General features: G+C 43.5%; 1 protein-coding gene across 1 annotated transcript; it reads left to right on the forward strand.

Annotated features, from left to right (window-relative positions):
* The first annotated feature begins 770 nt into the window (after positions 1 to 770).
* On the forward strand, positions 771 to 16,141 carry LOC117815721 (transportin-2). Its single transcript, XM_034687603.1, has 24 exons — positions 771 to 994; positions 1,663 to 1,762; positions 2,538 to 2,613; positions 2,730 to 2,879; positions 3,124 to 3,230; positions 3,337 to 3,470; positions 3,601 to 3,682; positions 4,745 to 4,867; positions 4,979 to 5,097; positions 5,196 to 5,256; positions 5,342 to 5,513; positions 5,710 to 5,862; positions 6,147 to 6,372; positions 6,462 to 6,633; positions 6,731 to 6,925; positions 7,042 to 7,200; positions 9,932 to 10,019; positions 10,106 to 10,204; positions 10,311 to 10,406; positions 10,511 to 10,586; positions 12,118 to 12,217; positions 12,310 to 12,384; positions 14,263 to 14,392; positions 14,481 to 16,141. The coding sequence occupies exons 2-23, from the start codon at positions 1,664 to 1,666 to the stop codon at positions 14,368 to 14,370; spliced, it is 2,670 nt and encodes an 889-aa protein (XP_034543494.1). The 5' UTR covers positions 771 to 994; position 1,663; the 3' UTR covers positions 14,371 to 14,392; positions 14,481 to 16,141.
* Positions 16,142 to 16,674: the final 533 nt, after the last annotated feature.

A 16,674-nucleotide genomic window follows, 5' to 3' on the forward strand; every position in this document is an offset into this window, starting at 1 on the left:
TTACCTTCTTCATTATTATAATCTCTCTCTTCTTTTGCTTTAAACATGTCAGGTGACTGGGAAACCTGTGTGTTTGGTGTGTTCGCAGCAGGTTTCAGTGTTTAAAGAATATAGTATTTGGCCCCACGATGAGACACATCATGGCAAAAAATACAACAACTGTTTTTGTAAAAAGATAGATCATTATTAAATGTGAACATTTTCAGAATGTACTTTTTTGCAGTAAAAAAAAGGGAACAATTTTGAGTTTTTGTTATTTATAGGTTATTGTGTTATGATTTTACTGGTCCGGCCCACTTGAGATCAACTCGGGCTGTATATGGCCCCTGAACTGAAATGAGTTTGACACCCCTGTTTCAGAGTTCTAATAGAAATGTGCTCTACCTCTTATCCAAGATGTCTCATCAAAGTTTAATAAGTCACACTTTTTTAAAATCTCATAAAGTCTACAAATGGAATATAAGTGGTCAATTTTTTTTAACCTTTTTCTTTTGTCCACAAAATTGTCCCCACACCCTGCAGCTCAGATTCACATCAACCATAAAGCAAAATGCCATAGGATTAAGGAGCTGGCACCACCTGGTGGTTTAAAGTACAAAAGACACAGTTTGCTGCTTCAGCATTTATGTTCACAGAATTTGAAGTACAGTATATGATATTTTAAATCAACTGATGTAGTTTTTTTATGACAGCAATAAACACTGGCACCGCTTACAAGCTGCCAAACAAACAGTCAGAGCTGCGCCTTTCGCTCATGTTGCCTTCCTCTGTCCACTACGGAAGCCGAACACGACCAAAAACCATCACCCGGCTTGATTGCAAGGCATGCAATCTCTGTCACATACCAGCTAGCACAGCAACCTAACAGATCCATTGTGATCAGAAGTTTGTAATTAGCAACAAACTGCAATCATATTGTATTTAATGTTAGTTGCTATAGCGTAACTTAACTATTGTCTATAGAAATATAGATCTACTACACCGGAGCGACCAGGTAAAACCTTTCGCGGTACTTTCAATATGATGCTAGCTAGCCATGCTATTAGTTGCTGCTGCCGGGGATTGATCTGCGACTGCTCTGTGTTAATTAGCTCCGATTGTACGGACTTTGCTGCTTTGATTACAAACACTACTTGACAGAGTAACGCGGAGTGAGTCCAGTGTTCGACACACGGCTGTTTGCGGCTGTACATTGTACGCGCTAAGTGTCCCAGGGATGCTAAGCTAGCTTGCTTGCTATTCGAATGAGCCAGACCTTTGCGCCTGAGCCGTCTGGGCCCTGCTGTGGAAATGACTTCTAACATTACCATTAATGTGACTGTTGGTTTATGCAGGTGTAACATACTCAAGGACGGCTCTCTAAGGGTCTTTTTTAGAAATTAATCGTTGTCCAAAATGGAAATTATCCTAAACATTAACTCGTTCATGGCGTATTTTGATGTGTTGCAAGCTAATCTACAACTAATACAGTATTCTGTGTTGATTTTAAGCGCAAGTATGACATAATGTGATCAACTATTAATAGCAGATTTCAAATAACCGTTGTTCCCGTCTGTAACTGCGCAACGTGAACTCACGATACTTCAACGTGATTTGTTTCTTTACACACAGCGAGCTGACGTCACGGACTATCTTTAAGTTGCATTGTGTTGTGTCATGCAGGATGGAGTGGCAGCCGGATGAACAGGGTCTGCAGCAAGTGCTTCAGCTGCTCAAAGACTCCCAGTCTCCAGACACAGCGACCCAGAGAGCTGTGCAAGAAGTATCCTTAAGTGTTGTGTGTGTGTGTTTGTGTGTATGAGTTTGTGTGTGTGAGCGAGAGACAGAGAAAGGTGTGAGATTTGCTCTAATCATGCGAGTTTGAGTGTCAAAAGGGGTGTCTAGAAAAGCAGACATGGTGTTCTGTCAGGCACACCTCGCTTCAAGTGAGCTGGTGTGATGGATTGTGAACGTTGTCAAATATGGAAACCTGTGAAGTGAGGAAATGTGACTTTTTGCTGTGTTTGTGCCAAGAGGCAACCTCTGGTCTAAAACTGTGAGTCCAATGCGGAAGTGTTAAAAACTGCAGTTCATCAAGGATCCGCTTGAGGCTGGCTCCGGAAGTACCAGAAACCACATACACACCAATTCAAAAAAGACGATCTTTACAGCAGAAATAAACATGTTTACAGCCTGTTACAAAAGACGAGTGTAGTCTGGATAGCTCATTTCTTGATCGGCACACACTGTACGGGGGGTGAATTTTTTTCTAACACAACAATTTCGAAGATATTGAGATTACGAGTCTTCCAATGAGAGGCACGGCTGACTTGATTGACAGGCGGGAACACTGTAGCTGTTGGCGATGAGGCTCAAAGCCCGCCTCTTTACATCACAATCGCTCAACAGAAGTTTAACATTTCCAATATGACTCCCGCCGACGATTGGCCTCAAAACAGTGCTTCAGAAACAGATGGGTGACGTCACGGATACTACGTCCATTATTTATATAGTCTATGGTTTGTGCACATGGTTGAACTTCTTAACAGCGTCTGCAGAAACTGGAGCAACTTAATCAGTTCCCAGACTTCAACAACTATCTCATCTTTGTCCTCACAAGCCTCAAATCAGAGGGTATGTATGATGTTTGAAACTTACTGAATAACTCCATGTGTTCCCTAACTTAAACCATGCCTTTCTTTCTTTTTTGAACTTACTCATGCTCTCTCTCTCCTACCTCCTCTCTCAAGACGAGCCCACTCGCTCTCTCAGCGGTCTCATTCTGAAGAACAATGTAAAGGCTCACTACCAGAACTTCCCTACCAACGTGGCTGACTTCATCAAACGAGAATGCCTAAACAACATCGGAGACCCGTCACCACTTATCCGAGCTACGATCGGTGGGTGTTTGAGTGCTAAACAGAAGATGTAGAAAGAGAAAGCTAGTGTTGGCTGCGTTTCCTAGTGTGAGTCAGAATTCCATGTAGGTGGTTACATTTCTGCAGGTAATGTTTCTGTGTGGGAGAGAGTGTTGTATTTTCAAGATGTTTTAAATGACTAAGGGTCGATAACTACTTATTAGTTACTACTGAACTTTGAAGGCCTTAGTAATCACTGTTGCCCTTTTTATTATGCATCACAAAGGTATTCTGATCACGACCATAGCCTCTAAAGGAGAGCTGCAAACGTGGCCTGAACTGCTGCCTCAGCTCTGCAATCTGCTCAACTCAGAGGACTACAACACCTGCGAGGTAAGAGTCAGCCGCCTGCTCACACAGAAGCTGAGTTATGAAATGAAATCATCTCAATGACGTGTGTGTGTTTACACTTGTCCTTTTTAATCTTTGTGTTTCTCAGGGTTCTTTTGGAGCGTTGCAGAAGATCTGCGAGGACTCGTCTGAGCTGTTGGACAGTGATGCTCTGAACAGACCTCTCAACATCATGATTCCCAAATTTCTGCAGTTTTTCAAGCACTGCAGCCCCAAGATCAGGTCTGTGAAGCCCCTGATCTAGTCTTTTCACTCGTACCTCACTTTCACTTGTCTCTCTGTCTCTGCCTCTCTATTTTTATATCACATGTGAAAGTCATCACTATAAAGTCCACCTGTTTGTCTCTCTCAGGTCTCATGCTATAGCATGTGTGAACCAGTTCATCATTGGTCGAGCTCAGGCTCTAATGGATAACATCGACACATTCATTGAGGTGAGCACTGCAGGAAAACTTTGAATTGATTCCTCCCATTTTCACACAAACTCTGACAGCTCACTTGAAGACTCACCTTAACCCTCAACTAGAGATACACTTTGACTTCATGCATTTATTGGATTTGTTAAGATGGGCTTTTACTTTCAAGCTAAGACAGGGACTAAAGATTAATTTGATCAATTAATCTGTCAATTATTTTCATGACCCATAAATCAACTTGTTTGTTTTTAAATGTAAAAAAAAGTTAAGATAACTTGTCCAACGGGACCCACATTGACAATTGTCCCACCAACTCTAAAGAAGCAAAACACCTTTTATTTCCTGACATTAATGACAAATACAGCAAATCCTGGCACTGAAGGGACAGACATTAGCAAATGTTTAACATTTCTGCTTTGATTGATTATTATAATACCTAGGCTGCCAATGAATTGATCAGTTCAGTGTTGTAACTGTATTTTAAACATTTCTGTTTCTTTCCCTTATGGAGGAGTCCCATTGTTCTGTTACACTAATGCTATCCACTTCATTGACATAGATCCAGTTCATTTGATAATTAGCATCCTTTAGGGGAGACAAGGAAGAAGAATGTTGTTTATAATGTAGGAAGAGGAAGATGTCATTAATATTGGTGAAAATGTTGAAATGTTGTCTTAATAAGAATTCTGATCATTTGACCTGATGTTCTGCAGCTTGTACAGTTTGTGAGGATTGCTCTAGAATCTAGATTTAAAGCATTCACTTGAAACTCTGTCTCCTGAATGATATGCACACCATACATAATACTATGTAATGAAATATCAGACACATAATTGTGTTAAAGGATATCAGATTACAGTTTAAGTGTTGAACTTGATCCGTCTGTTAACTTTCTTCTCTACATCTAATTAACTGTCTCATTCCTGCTGTTCTCCTCGTCTCTCTCTCTCTCTCTCTCTCTCTCTCTCTCTCTCTCTCTCTCTCTCTCTCTCTCTCTCTCTCTCTCTCTCTCTCTCTCTCTCTCTCTCTCTCTCTCCTCTCTCTCTCTCTCTCCTCTCTCTCTCTCTCTCTCTCTCACAGAGTCTGTTTGCTCTGGCTGGTGACGAGGACTGTGAAGTGAGGAAGAATGTGTGCAGGGCTTTGGTGATGCTGTTGGAGGTCCGCATTGACCGCCTCATCCCCCACATGCACAGCATCATCCAGGTGAGGATGGAGCTCGAGCCCACACAGACACTGTTCCAAACAAAACATAGTACGTGTTTCTTTTTTCTTTCTTCTCAATCATAAAACCCTCACTTGTTTCCCCCTCACTAGTACATGCTGCAGCGTACTCAGGACCCGGATGAGAACGTGGCTCTGGAGGCCTGTGAGTTCTGGTTGACTCTGGCTGAACAGCCTATCTGCAAAGAGGCTCTGTCCGGTCACCTGGTCCAGTAAGTGCTAACACGCACACGGCTCGTTCAGCGGGGCTGAGCTGATGACGAGGAAGAGAAAATCATGTGTTTCATGAATTGTATCTCTTTTTCTTCAGGCTGATTCCTATCCTGGTGAATGGGATGAAATACTCTGAGATTGACATTATTCTCCTAAAGGTGAGCCTCTCTGCCCCCTCTTATTATCTTCTCCTTCTTATCTGTGTTTGTTTAGCATTGACCTTTCCTTTGTGCCGTCATTCAGGGCGACGTTGAAGAGGATGAGGCAGTCCCAGACAGTGAGCAAGACATCAAGCCTCGCTTCCACAAGTCCCGCACTGTCACCCTGCAGCATGAAGGAGGAGAGGGGGAGGAAGGGGAGGACATAGATGACGACGAAGATGATGACGACGATACTCTATCTGACTGGAACCTACGTAGGTTACAAACACGCACCTTGAATGACCCTGTCAGAAGGCCACGTAGCAGCTCTTGCTCTTGAAGTTCATTCTTGGACTCAAACAACATTTTTGAGAAAAGGCTCCTTATGTTAAGTTTATAAAACTATAGCAGGTAATAATTCTAAACATGTCAAGTTATCTCCAATGCTGATGCCCCTCCCCTCCCCTCCAGGAAAGTGTTCTGCAGCAGCTCTGGATGTTCTGGCCAATGTGTTTCGTGAGGAGTTGCTCCCCCATCTCCTGCCCCTGCTCAAAGGCCTGCTGTTCCACCCTGACTGGGTCATCAAGGAGTCTGGCATCCTGGTGCTGGGGGCGATCGCTGAGGGTGAGGCTTATGAAATGCAGTATTCTCAGAGCAAAAATGCATGTTTTATGGTTTTAATTTAAACTTAAGCTGTTTCCTGCAACAGTAGAAGAGTTAACTGAAGAACAAAATGTGCACAGCCGTGAATACAAGTATTTTGGGTGCTTTAGACAAACGCACGTTTGCGATATCTATGCAAAGCTAAGCTAACCAGCTGCAGGTGCTAGCTTGGTATCTCTTACTAGACATGTCAGTGTTGTTGTACTTTTTCTTTTAACATGAGTAAATTAATTCTATTCCTCCAGGCTGTATGCAAGGCATGGTACCGTACCTGCCTGAGCTCATCCCTCACCTCATTCAGTGTTTGTGTGACAAGAAGGCTCTTGTTCGTTCCATCGCCTGCTGGACACTCAGCCGCTACGCCCACTGGGTGGTCAGCCAGCCTCCTGACGCTCACCTCAAACCCCTCATGACCGAGCTGCTTAAACGCATCCTGGATGGCAATAAGAGGGTACAGGAAGCCGCGTGCAGGTATAGCTCTGAGTTTTATCGGATGTTTCGTTCTCTTTATGTGTCTCTCTATCCTCTCCTCCCTCTAACACATCTCGTCTTTCCTGCAGTGCGTTTGCCACCCTGGAGGAAGAGGCGTGCACTGAACTGGTGCCTTACCTGAGCTTCATCCTGGACACGCTGGTTTTTGCTTTCGGAAAGTACCAGCATAAGAACCTGCTCATCCTTTACGATGCAATAGGAACATTGGCGGACTCTGTTGGACATCATCTCAACCAGCCTGTGAGCACCTTAATGCATCCCTTACTCAGCTTTTAGAAATGTCCTTTCATGGTGTATGATCAAATAAGTCATGAGCCTCAATCACACATCTTTACAGGAGTACATTCAGAAGCTGATGCCTCCGCTAATAGCAAAGTGGAATGAGTTGAAGGACGAAGACAAAGACCTCTTCCCTCTGCTGGAGTGTCTGTCGTCTGTTGCCACGGCACTGCAGAGCGGCTTTCTCCCCTACTGTGAGCCCGTCTACCAGCGCTGTGTCACCCTGGTCCAGAAGACGCTTGCCCAAGCAATGGTAGGAGAGTACACTCACATTGAAGCTGCTTTACTTAAATAACACTTAACTCCAGTAATATATTTTTTGACCTGATCTCTCTATTATCTCTCTATCATCTCCTCTCTGTGTCTCAGATGTACAGTCAGCAGCCAGACCAGTACGAAGCCCCCGACAAAGACTTCATGATCGTGGCTTTGGATCTTCTAAGTGGTTTAGCTGAGGGACTGGGGGGCCACGTTGACACTCTGGTGGCTCGCAGCAACATCATGACTCTGCTTTTCCAGTGCATGCAGGTGAGGGGGGCTGTTTATGAACACTGATGCTTCTGCAGGTTCAGCTCCAAAAAGTGGAAAAGGGCAAAAAGTTAATATTGTCATAATTGAATTCAATAATTTAACGTGGTGTGTCATGGAGGTGTTTAGTCTGTAACACTCCTGAAGTGTTATTGAGGCCCAGGCTGCTTTGATAGTGTCCTCCAGCTGGTCTGTATTTTTCACTTGGGTGTTTCTCATCATCCTCTTGACACACATCCCACAGGTCTCTGTGGGGTTAAGCTCAGATGAGCTGGCTGGCCAGTTAAGCACAGTAATATCGTGGTCAGCAAACCATTATATACCCTTACATTCACTCAGCAGATGCTTCTGTCTATAGCAATGCTCATGAAATGCATTCAAATGAACTATTCGATATAGGTGGAGTGAATATGTGCCCTTTGGTATTATTATAGAGAGTACAGCTTTGAGTCAGTCTACATGTTGCTGTAGTTTTGCCTGTAAACAGCATCTGGCTGCATCCCACTCTGGCATTCAATCAGTCACAGCTCTCTTGCAGCTTCGTTATGAAACATTCAGAAGCTTTTTGGAAGAGCTGTTTTCTCACCAGTATTTGTTCTTTGCATGTTTGAAGCTGATGTAGAAACAGAAACAAAAGCTCAACATGTAACATTTTACAACCTTTTCAAAGATCACTGGTTCTCCTCGTGCATCCTGCTGCTCTCATTAACTGGAGTAGATTATCTTCTCCAGAATCATCAGGCTGTAAAAATGTTTAATATGTAACTACAGTTCTAAGACTCCTGGATAACCACCAGAGGCGTGGTGCTTGAAGCACTGAATGATACATTATGGCACATGCAGATTATTCTGATGAACACTGAGGATTATGTGTGACTGAATCAAGGGGAATCTCCGGTCTCAAAATATGAAGCCCATGCAGAAGTGTTATAAACTGCATTTCATCGAGAATCCGCTTGAGGTTGGCTGCAGAAACACCGGAAACCACATACACACCAATTCAAAGAAGACGATATTTGCCGCATTAATAAACATGTTTACTGGGGGGCTGAATTTTTTTCTAACGCGATGGTTCAGAAGATATTAAGATTACGAGTTTTTGCCCAAATAAGGACATGACTGACTTGACTGACAGGCAGGAATACATAGACTGTATAAATAATGGACGTAGTATCCGTGATGTCACCCATCTGTTCCTGAAGAGCTGTTTTGAAGCCAATCGCCGGCGGCAGCCATATTGGAAATGTGGAACTCAACCAGGCATAGTGTGACATAAATAAGTGGAGTTTGAGCCTCTTAGCCAACAGCTACAGTGTTCCCACCTGTCAATCAAGTCAGACTCTTTTTGTTGAGTTCAGCATTTCCAATATGGCTTCCGCTGATGATTGGCTTTAAAACAGCGCTCAGGAACAGCTGGCCGACGTCACAGATACTACGTCCATTATTGATACAGTCTATGGACTGAATGTAATGCTCGTCATCCAGGATTTAAAGAACTTAAGTTACATACTTAACTTTTTGTTCTGTTTCATCTTTCCTGAACGCCAGAGGCCGAGCTCTAGGCACTGGATGACTTATACCAAAAGAGTCAGAGGTGGATGAGGGGCGATGTTGACTTTTTGATAACTCAGTGACGCCCATGAGGCTGCAGAACCCCTCTGAGGATCCCTCACAATATGTAAACACTTCTCGTGGAATGGCACCTCACTCCATCTTGCAGAGGACGAACCTCTGCCTGAAATGTGTGGTTGATAATCTCCATGACCCAATGGGACAACCGCTGCTTGGACAAAGCACAACCTCTCTTAGTATCGCTATGACACATGAACAGCTGGTCCGACTCACGTACGCTGCAGTCTTCGCTTAACCTGATGACCGCAGCTCTGCCTGTGCTAAGGTTTCAAATGGAGGCGAGCAAACCAGCACAAGGGGCCGGTCCCAAGTCAGAACCCTGCTCTAAACCCGAACATGTTGAGAGGAGAGGGCAGCTGTATACTGCACCCTGAAGGTAGAGAGGGGACGCCCAGACTCTAAGAGGGACTCCATGAGGGTCACTGAGCGGTGCTCCGGGATCACATTCCTGTCTGAACACCAGACTGAGAACAGCTGACACACGGGTAGACAGCATCTCTGCATTTTTTGTCTGATGCCAATCACATCCCTGATATAGACTAGCCTGGGTCATCAGAGGTCACATGGGATTTTGTTGGTATAGCTACTTGACTTGTGCATGTGTGGTATCATTCAGCGCTCAAAGCTCCGCCTCTAACTGCCAGGAAGGATGAATTTTTATCTGCAGCTTTGTAATCTGTGCAGCTTTGTAATGACTGCTGGGACACGCTCAAAGTTTAAGTATTCTTATAAAGAAAAACAATACTTTTTGTAGTTTAAACTTTGTGTGAAGACTGAGATGAAATAATGAAGTGCATCCGTTTTAATTTCTATCTGTCTGCGGGTGAATTTCACACCTCAGACAGGCCAGCTGTTCTGACAAAAATAGACGTGCAATGTAAAGAGAGCAAAGCAGTGAACAGAGCCGCCTGTGAAACTGTGTCTTAGCAGCAACAATGCAACCATTGACACTAGATTTACATCAACTTGAGTTTCAGCAGATTAAGTCCAAATCAATAACCATTTCTTCAACACCACTGTTTTCTTCTTCTCTTTCTCGGTCTGTTGATGACATGTTCTCACATTTTTCATCATCTCTCTCTCTCTTTGTTTGTTCAAGGACACGATGCCTGAAGTCAGACAGAGTTCGTTTGCTTTGCTGGGCGACTTGACCAAGGCCTGCTTCCCTCATGTCAAACCATGCATTTGTAAGTATCTGACTCTCACACAAAAAGATCCCATCATCTCTTATTGTTGAGTGGTAAATGTGATCTTAACTTGTGTCTCCTTGCAGCTGAATTCATGCCGATTCTGGGGACAAACCTGAACCCAGAGTTCATCTCTGTCTGCAACAATGCTACATGGGCTATAGGAGAGATCTGCATGCAGATGGGTGAGCTGCAACACATGTACTCATCTGTATGAAACACTGATGACATTTCTTGTGTTTTGTATGAAATACTGATGTGTGTTCTGTAACTTCATGTACCTTCCTTTAGGAGTGGAGATGCAGCCATATATAGCAATGGTTCTGAACCAGCTGGTTGAGATCATTAATCGACCCAATACCCCCAAGACCCTGCTTGAGAACACCGGTACATGAGCACATTTCATTGTTCTTAAATGAACAAGTAAAAAATCGACTGTTAAAAAAATCTTCTGAGTTTTTTTTAACTGTAGTCCTGACTTCCTCTTCTAGCAATCACTATCGGCCGTCTGGGCTACGTGTGTCCTCAGGAGGTGGCTCCCATGCTGCCGCAGTTTATCCGACCTTGGTAAGCTACTCCATAATCTCTATACAGCCTTTATATATGCATCCTTCCTTTCATCCTCTGAGGGCTCAACACATCCTCTCCCTCCTCACTCTCTCTCTTCACTTCTCTTCTCTTCTCTTCTCTTCTCTTCTCTTCTCTTCTCTTCTCTTCTCTTCTCTTCTCTTCTCTTCTCTTCTCTTCTCTTCACTTCTCTTCTCTTCTCTTCTCTTCTCTTACTTACTCATATCGGCTGAGTAATACTTGCATGGTATGCATGCAGAATGTTTGTGTTGTTGGGTAATACCAAGCAGCAACTTCTGATTATGTAAAATGAAGCTAAAGGCTCATTTGTACTTCTGCGTTGTCCCTATGCAGCAGGGTCTGACGCGGACATGAGCACCACATACTTGTGCGTCGATGTGTCCGTGTCACACAGAAATACTCTGCCGAAACACCTGAGGGCAGTGCGGCCTCTCTGATCCAGTCCCCTGCTTCTGACCCCGCTACGATCTCTGTTTACTTTTCCACAGAGATTCAGAGCGTGTCATGTTAATCTACAGCTGATACATGTTGCTGTTTATCATACAGACATGATTACGTGAAGAATAGAGAGGAGGAGATGAAATACACAGCTGATGAGCGGGGATCCCGGAAGTGCTGTAAATGCAGGAAATACAATGCAGCCGAGCGGACCAATCACAGGTCTTGCGGTCCACGATTCTACATTTTGGAGGAGGTATAGTTAGCTACATGCGTAGGCCTCTGTGTAGGTATGGGAGGTACGGGAGCTACGCAGACGTCCAGTGTAGGGTACGCCGTCGATTCAAAGTGCAAAAAGCTGCAGTTCCTCAAGTTTCCACTCGAGGCTGGCCCCAAAGGCTAAGGACGTCACGCCTCATTACCGCCTGTGTTTAGGTGCTTTTTTCCATATCAGAGCTCAACATGTTTACAGTCTGGCACAAAAAGACAGATCTGGATCCTTATTTCCTGTATATGTACAGGGATAGATTTTCTTTAATAACTCATCTGTTTTGTTAGGCTAAGAGTTTTGCATAGTTGTGCATATTTTGGGGTGGCTGCTTTGACTGACAGGTGGGTGCTTTGTAGCCAACTATGGCCTCAACTCCACCTCTTTGCCGGTTACTAGAGGAGCTTGAAGTTTGTTTGATATCAGCATTTCCAATATTGGCATTACAATCTCTGGTCTTCATGACCCCCGTACAGAAACAAGAGTGATGCCACAGCGACTCTGTCCATGCATGCAGTGTTTTGGCGGTCAACATCAGTATTTGTTTAGATTTTTACAACCTACCCAACATGATAACAGCATTTAAAGGGCCGCGTAGTATTCAGATTCTTTGTCAAACACTTGAAATCATTTGAATCAGCAAGTAGTTGGAGTGAAACATTGAGGCCAGTGTGTTTTTATCTGACTCAAATCCTCCCACACGGTGAAGTAGAGACAGTTTGGTTGTAACCTTTTTGTTTTTATGCACGCTTTGACAGCATTCATTGAAAGAGCTGCTAATGGGTTCATGTTTACATGCTGCAGGTGCACATCTCTGAGAAACATCCGAGACAATGAGGAGAAAGACTCGGCCTTCCGTGGGATCTGCATGATGATTGGTGTGAATCCAGGAGGTGTAGTCCAGGTGAGATACTGATCACTGATACAGGCTTTTGATTCATATTTGATTTTGACTGTGGATAATATTCACTTCCCTCTCTTCTGTGTTCTCCTCAGGACTTCATCTTCTTCTGTGATGCTGTGGCCTCCTGGGTGAATCCTAAAGATGATCTGAGAGACATGTTTTACAAGGTGAGGGGTGACACGGCTCCATCAGGGCTGAAAACAAAACCTGGTTGATCAGAAACACAACTGGTCTCATCTAAAGGCTTAGTTTTCAACATAAGATCATCCACTCTTCTGTGTTTCTCCCTCTGCTGTGTGAGTCAGTGGGTGGTGTGGAGACCTCGGGCCAAGCAGAGTGTTTGAATCACATTTTTATGAAGCTCAGCAACATGGACTGTGTTTGGTTCTGCAGAGAGAGAGAGAGAGCTTACTACATTAGTGCCAGATTGCGCAGCCTGCAAATTTGAACAAAGTTCACAGTTATCAGAGATTTCTTAATATTTGTTTATGAGGGGTGGAACAAAATAACCACATGGCAATGAATCACAGTCCATAGTCCTGTGTGATAAAGTACTGACGTTAAATACAGATATTTGAACTGAAAAAAATACAGCACTCTTAATAGATTTTCATGCATAAGAAATTCTGTGTGGTTTAACTTCATGACTCATTACTCCTGACGGCAAAATTGCAAAATGTCCGGTCCGTCTCCGATCCGTCATGGCACCGGATCTGAAAGGCTTCTATTCTAGTCAATGTGTTAACCCCCAACTGGATCCGCTCCGTTGCATTCTGGCTGTGTCTCTGATCCGGCAGGTCCAAACGCAACAGATCTAATATGCAAGACTTCTACTTTTTCTATTCTTCGAATTCATCTATTGATGTTTTCTTTTGTGGGGTTGGCACATAAGCTGTACATAGCATGTGCTATATTTCCTCACAGATGGATTCACTGAATCAACACGTGAGAGGAGATAAGCGCAAGTAGCAAAGACGTTTCAACACGGCTTTAAAATCCTTTTGAACTCAAAAAGCCGTGGCAGAGATCAGCTTGTGTTTTGGTTTAAACAGCGACCCTGTTAACTGGAGACTCTCAGCCGGATGCATCCCTCATAAACGTCTTTAGACGATCATTAAATATCTGATGAGGATATTTTGAAATCTTAATAAAAACTAAACTAGTTTGCATTCCAAGGAACTCCCTCTGTGTTTCAACAGCTGTGTAAACTCCACAAACACTGACACGTTCAGCTGAAGGTCTCCAGTTTACAAGGTCACTTTTAAAACCGTAACACCGGGAGAGACACATTCACGGTGGGCTGAGAGAAGACTACTGTTACAAGCTGCTAAATCAAGAGAATCACAGCTTCTTCTTTTGAAAAGTACACACACATACAAAAAAGATAGAACAAATAAAAACTAATGAAAGAAAGAGAAATCAAGTGAATCACAGATGTGTGTGATTTTATTGTGGAAGGCGGGAGGAATAAACACACTGCGGTTAATCTACCAATCAGACACGTTCAGCATTGCAGGCCCTGCCCCCCAGAAAGTCCCGGGACCTTTGAAAAGAACTACCCCCCTAGCAGGGGCTTTGTAGGGGGGAGATTATCTACCCCTGATCTAAATTTAGACCCTGGGTCCACCGGTCGAAACGCAGGTAGTTCTGGGGTAAAGTTCCTCCAGTCGAAAAACGCCTGAGGTAAGGGATGTCCATATGTTGGTGTGTTAACATCCTGGAAACACTCTCAGAAGAATGATTCTACTCCTTTTATTGTAATTTCTAAAGAAGTTGATTGGTGGCTCAGACGCATTTTACAGCTCACAGTAACCCTGTGATTATGATTGGTGTCATTTCAGAAAGACTAATTTACCCTAAAACAGAATTCAGTTCATCTAGAGTTTTACATCATGAACCATTATCATGTCTTTCAATTGACGAGTTCTCAGATCAAATAAAAAGACAGTGATCATTCATGAAAGCAGATATTCTCAAATATCATTAATGATAATAATCAACCCAACATGTGCCTGATTTAAAGTCTCTCCCCTTCTCTGTCACAGATCCTGCATGGTTTTAAGGAGCAGGTCGGAGAGGAGAACTGGCAACAGTTCTCGGAGCAGTTCCCCCCGCTGCTAAAGGAGAGACTGTCAGCCTGCTATGGCGTTTAGATTCTCTACACCCACCCTAAAGGTAACTCCGCTCAGTGACTTATTTGAACTCAAGTCAAAGGGATGAAATGCTTTAAGTTAACCTTTTTCTCTTTACGTTCGTCTCTCAGGTGATCCAGCAGTAGGAGGAGGGTGAATGGGAAACTCATCCATCTGTGTATTGCACTGCCCAGATCTGGGGGGAGGGAGAGGGACGCTATTGGCCGCTCCCCCTGACGGACGGCCCCCACACCCTATGTGTTTGTCCATAGAGGGAGGGTGGGCGGGTGGGAGGGAGGGACAGAGGGACACCTCTAGATTAACTAGGCAGGGACCCGACACAGAAAAAAACTAACAAGTAGGGACAGAGAGAAGGACATGTAGGAGAGACAGAGGGACGGACGAGTTGAGAGGCAGGGAAAGAGACCAGCACTGAGAAAGTTCAGGGAAAGAGAGGGAGGGAAATCAGTAATAGGCAGGGAACAAGAGCTACAGACAGGTCTGTACACTTGAAAGACAGGGACGGTGGAGATTTTAATGGGAATCTTAATCTTAGGAGTAACTGATAGCTTGACCGACAGAGACAAACCCACACACAGACTCACACATACACTTGAACATGCTGTACATGCAGTACATGAAACTGACTGTGGGTGGCACTATTATTTAGACTTTTCCAGACCTACTACATGGAGATAGGGACAGGCAGGCAAACAGGCAGGCAGACAGGCAGGCAGGTGTCTAAACTCTGTTAATTTCTGGGTGATTTCTTCTTTTCTGGGGAATAGGATTCAATCTGAATTACTTTATCTGTAGTCGCTGAATTCCTCTTAACTGTATGATAGTCCTGGCTACCCGCATCTGTTTCCTACCTTCATTTTTGACCAGAGTGCTGCTTCACAGAGCTTTTCATCTACCAGACATATTCTTGTAACATTTTCTAAAACGATCATCAGAGAGAGAGAGAAAAAAAAAATAGATAAGAGCAAGTGTCTTTCCTCGTGGCTTCACAGAAACCATTCCTGTAGGAAGAGAGGATTAGGGCTAACACATTTGTTTTCTCAGCAGAGAAGAACATGTAGAGAGATAATCACATCTTCAGTTGTGTCTTTGAAGTTACATGTGTGTGTCTGAGTGTGTGTTTGTGTGTGTGTGCTTGCGTGCATGTGCAGTTTGTGAATCCTTATTTCGGCATTCTGTGTTAAAAGTGTGTGAAATATGTATTTTTTCAGATATGGTACCAAGTTAAGACTTGACTCCCACCGCAATTTCCTTGGCACCTGTTAGCTGTGACCAAGTGTTTGTAATTATGTTTGTATGTGATTGTGTGTGTGTGTGTGTGTGTGTGTGTGTGCGCAAGAGTGTTTGTCTGCATTCGTACTGATATCCATTCGATGCCATATTGATATCTTAAGTAAAACAGTGATTGGCAACGTCATTGTGATCTTTATAATGTTTTAAAAATGGTCCATATTCTTTTTTTTGCTGCTACTGATAATTTCTGTTTCTATAGTGGACTTAAATTCGCACAATTAACGCAAAAAACCATTTGAATTAATGCTATTTTCAGTGACTGTTGAGTTATTTTTGCACTTTTTATTTTATTTTACCTTTTCCTTTTTGTATGGACTTTTTTTTAACCTCACCCATATGATATGTCTTGACCCTGATGTCAGTGTTTGTCATACTGTGTTGCACTGTGAAATTAAGTGTCTTTGACTGGCAAAAATATCCCAATACTAAATGGCAAATAAAAACAACTTTGTGGAACTGGGACTAATCCGCACTTTTACAATGACTAACTTTGCCATATTGCTGAGGTGTGTATGTGTGTGTCTGTATGAGTGTGTGTGCGTGAGGTCCTGCATGTGAGTGAGATCCTGCATGAGAAAGTGTGCATGAGTTCTGTACCTTTTTTGCATATTAGCATGTTTTGAAGAGTCCAGTAGTGTTCATTTGACGCGTTCACAGTCCGGGTACAAAGTTTGATTTGAAGGTTTGGTAGCTACAGCGGTCTCCTCTCTGTGCATGCTCTGTGTCTGTTGTTTTCACTCTGTGTGTGGGAATGTGTGTGTGTGCTGTGGTGTCTGATGTGTTCAAGTATTCCAGAGTAATATGATCACCCTTTACACACCGACACCACCTCAAACGCACCATGAGGGCAAAGTATAGTTACAAAATCTGACAGCTAGGACACTGCCAAAGAGCCACTGAAATTTAAAAACGGACAATTAGTGGAGACGGGCTGCTATTTGAATATTCAGTGCATCATGACAACAGACCAGAACAGGTACTGAAGGGCTTTAGAGACAATGGACTGAGATG

The sequence above is a fragment of the Notolabrus celidotus genome, chromosome 7 (assembly GCF_009762535.1).
Source record: "Notolabrus celidotus isolate fNotCel1 chromosome 7, fNotCel1.pri, whole genome shotgun sequence".
NCBI classification, from domain to species: domain Eukaryota; kingdom Metazoa; phylum Chordata; class Actinopteri; order Labriformes; family Labridae; genus Notolabrus; species Notolabrus celidotus.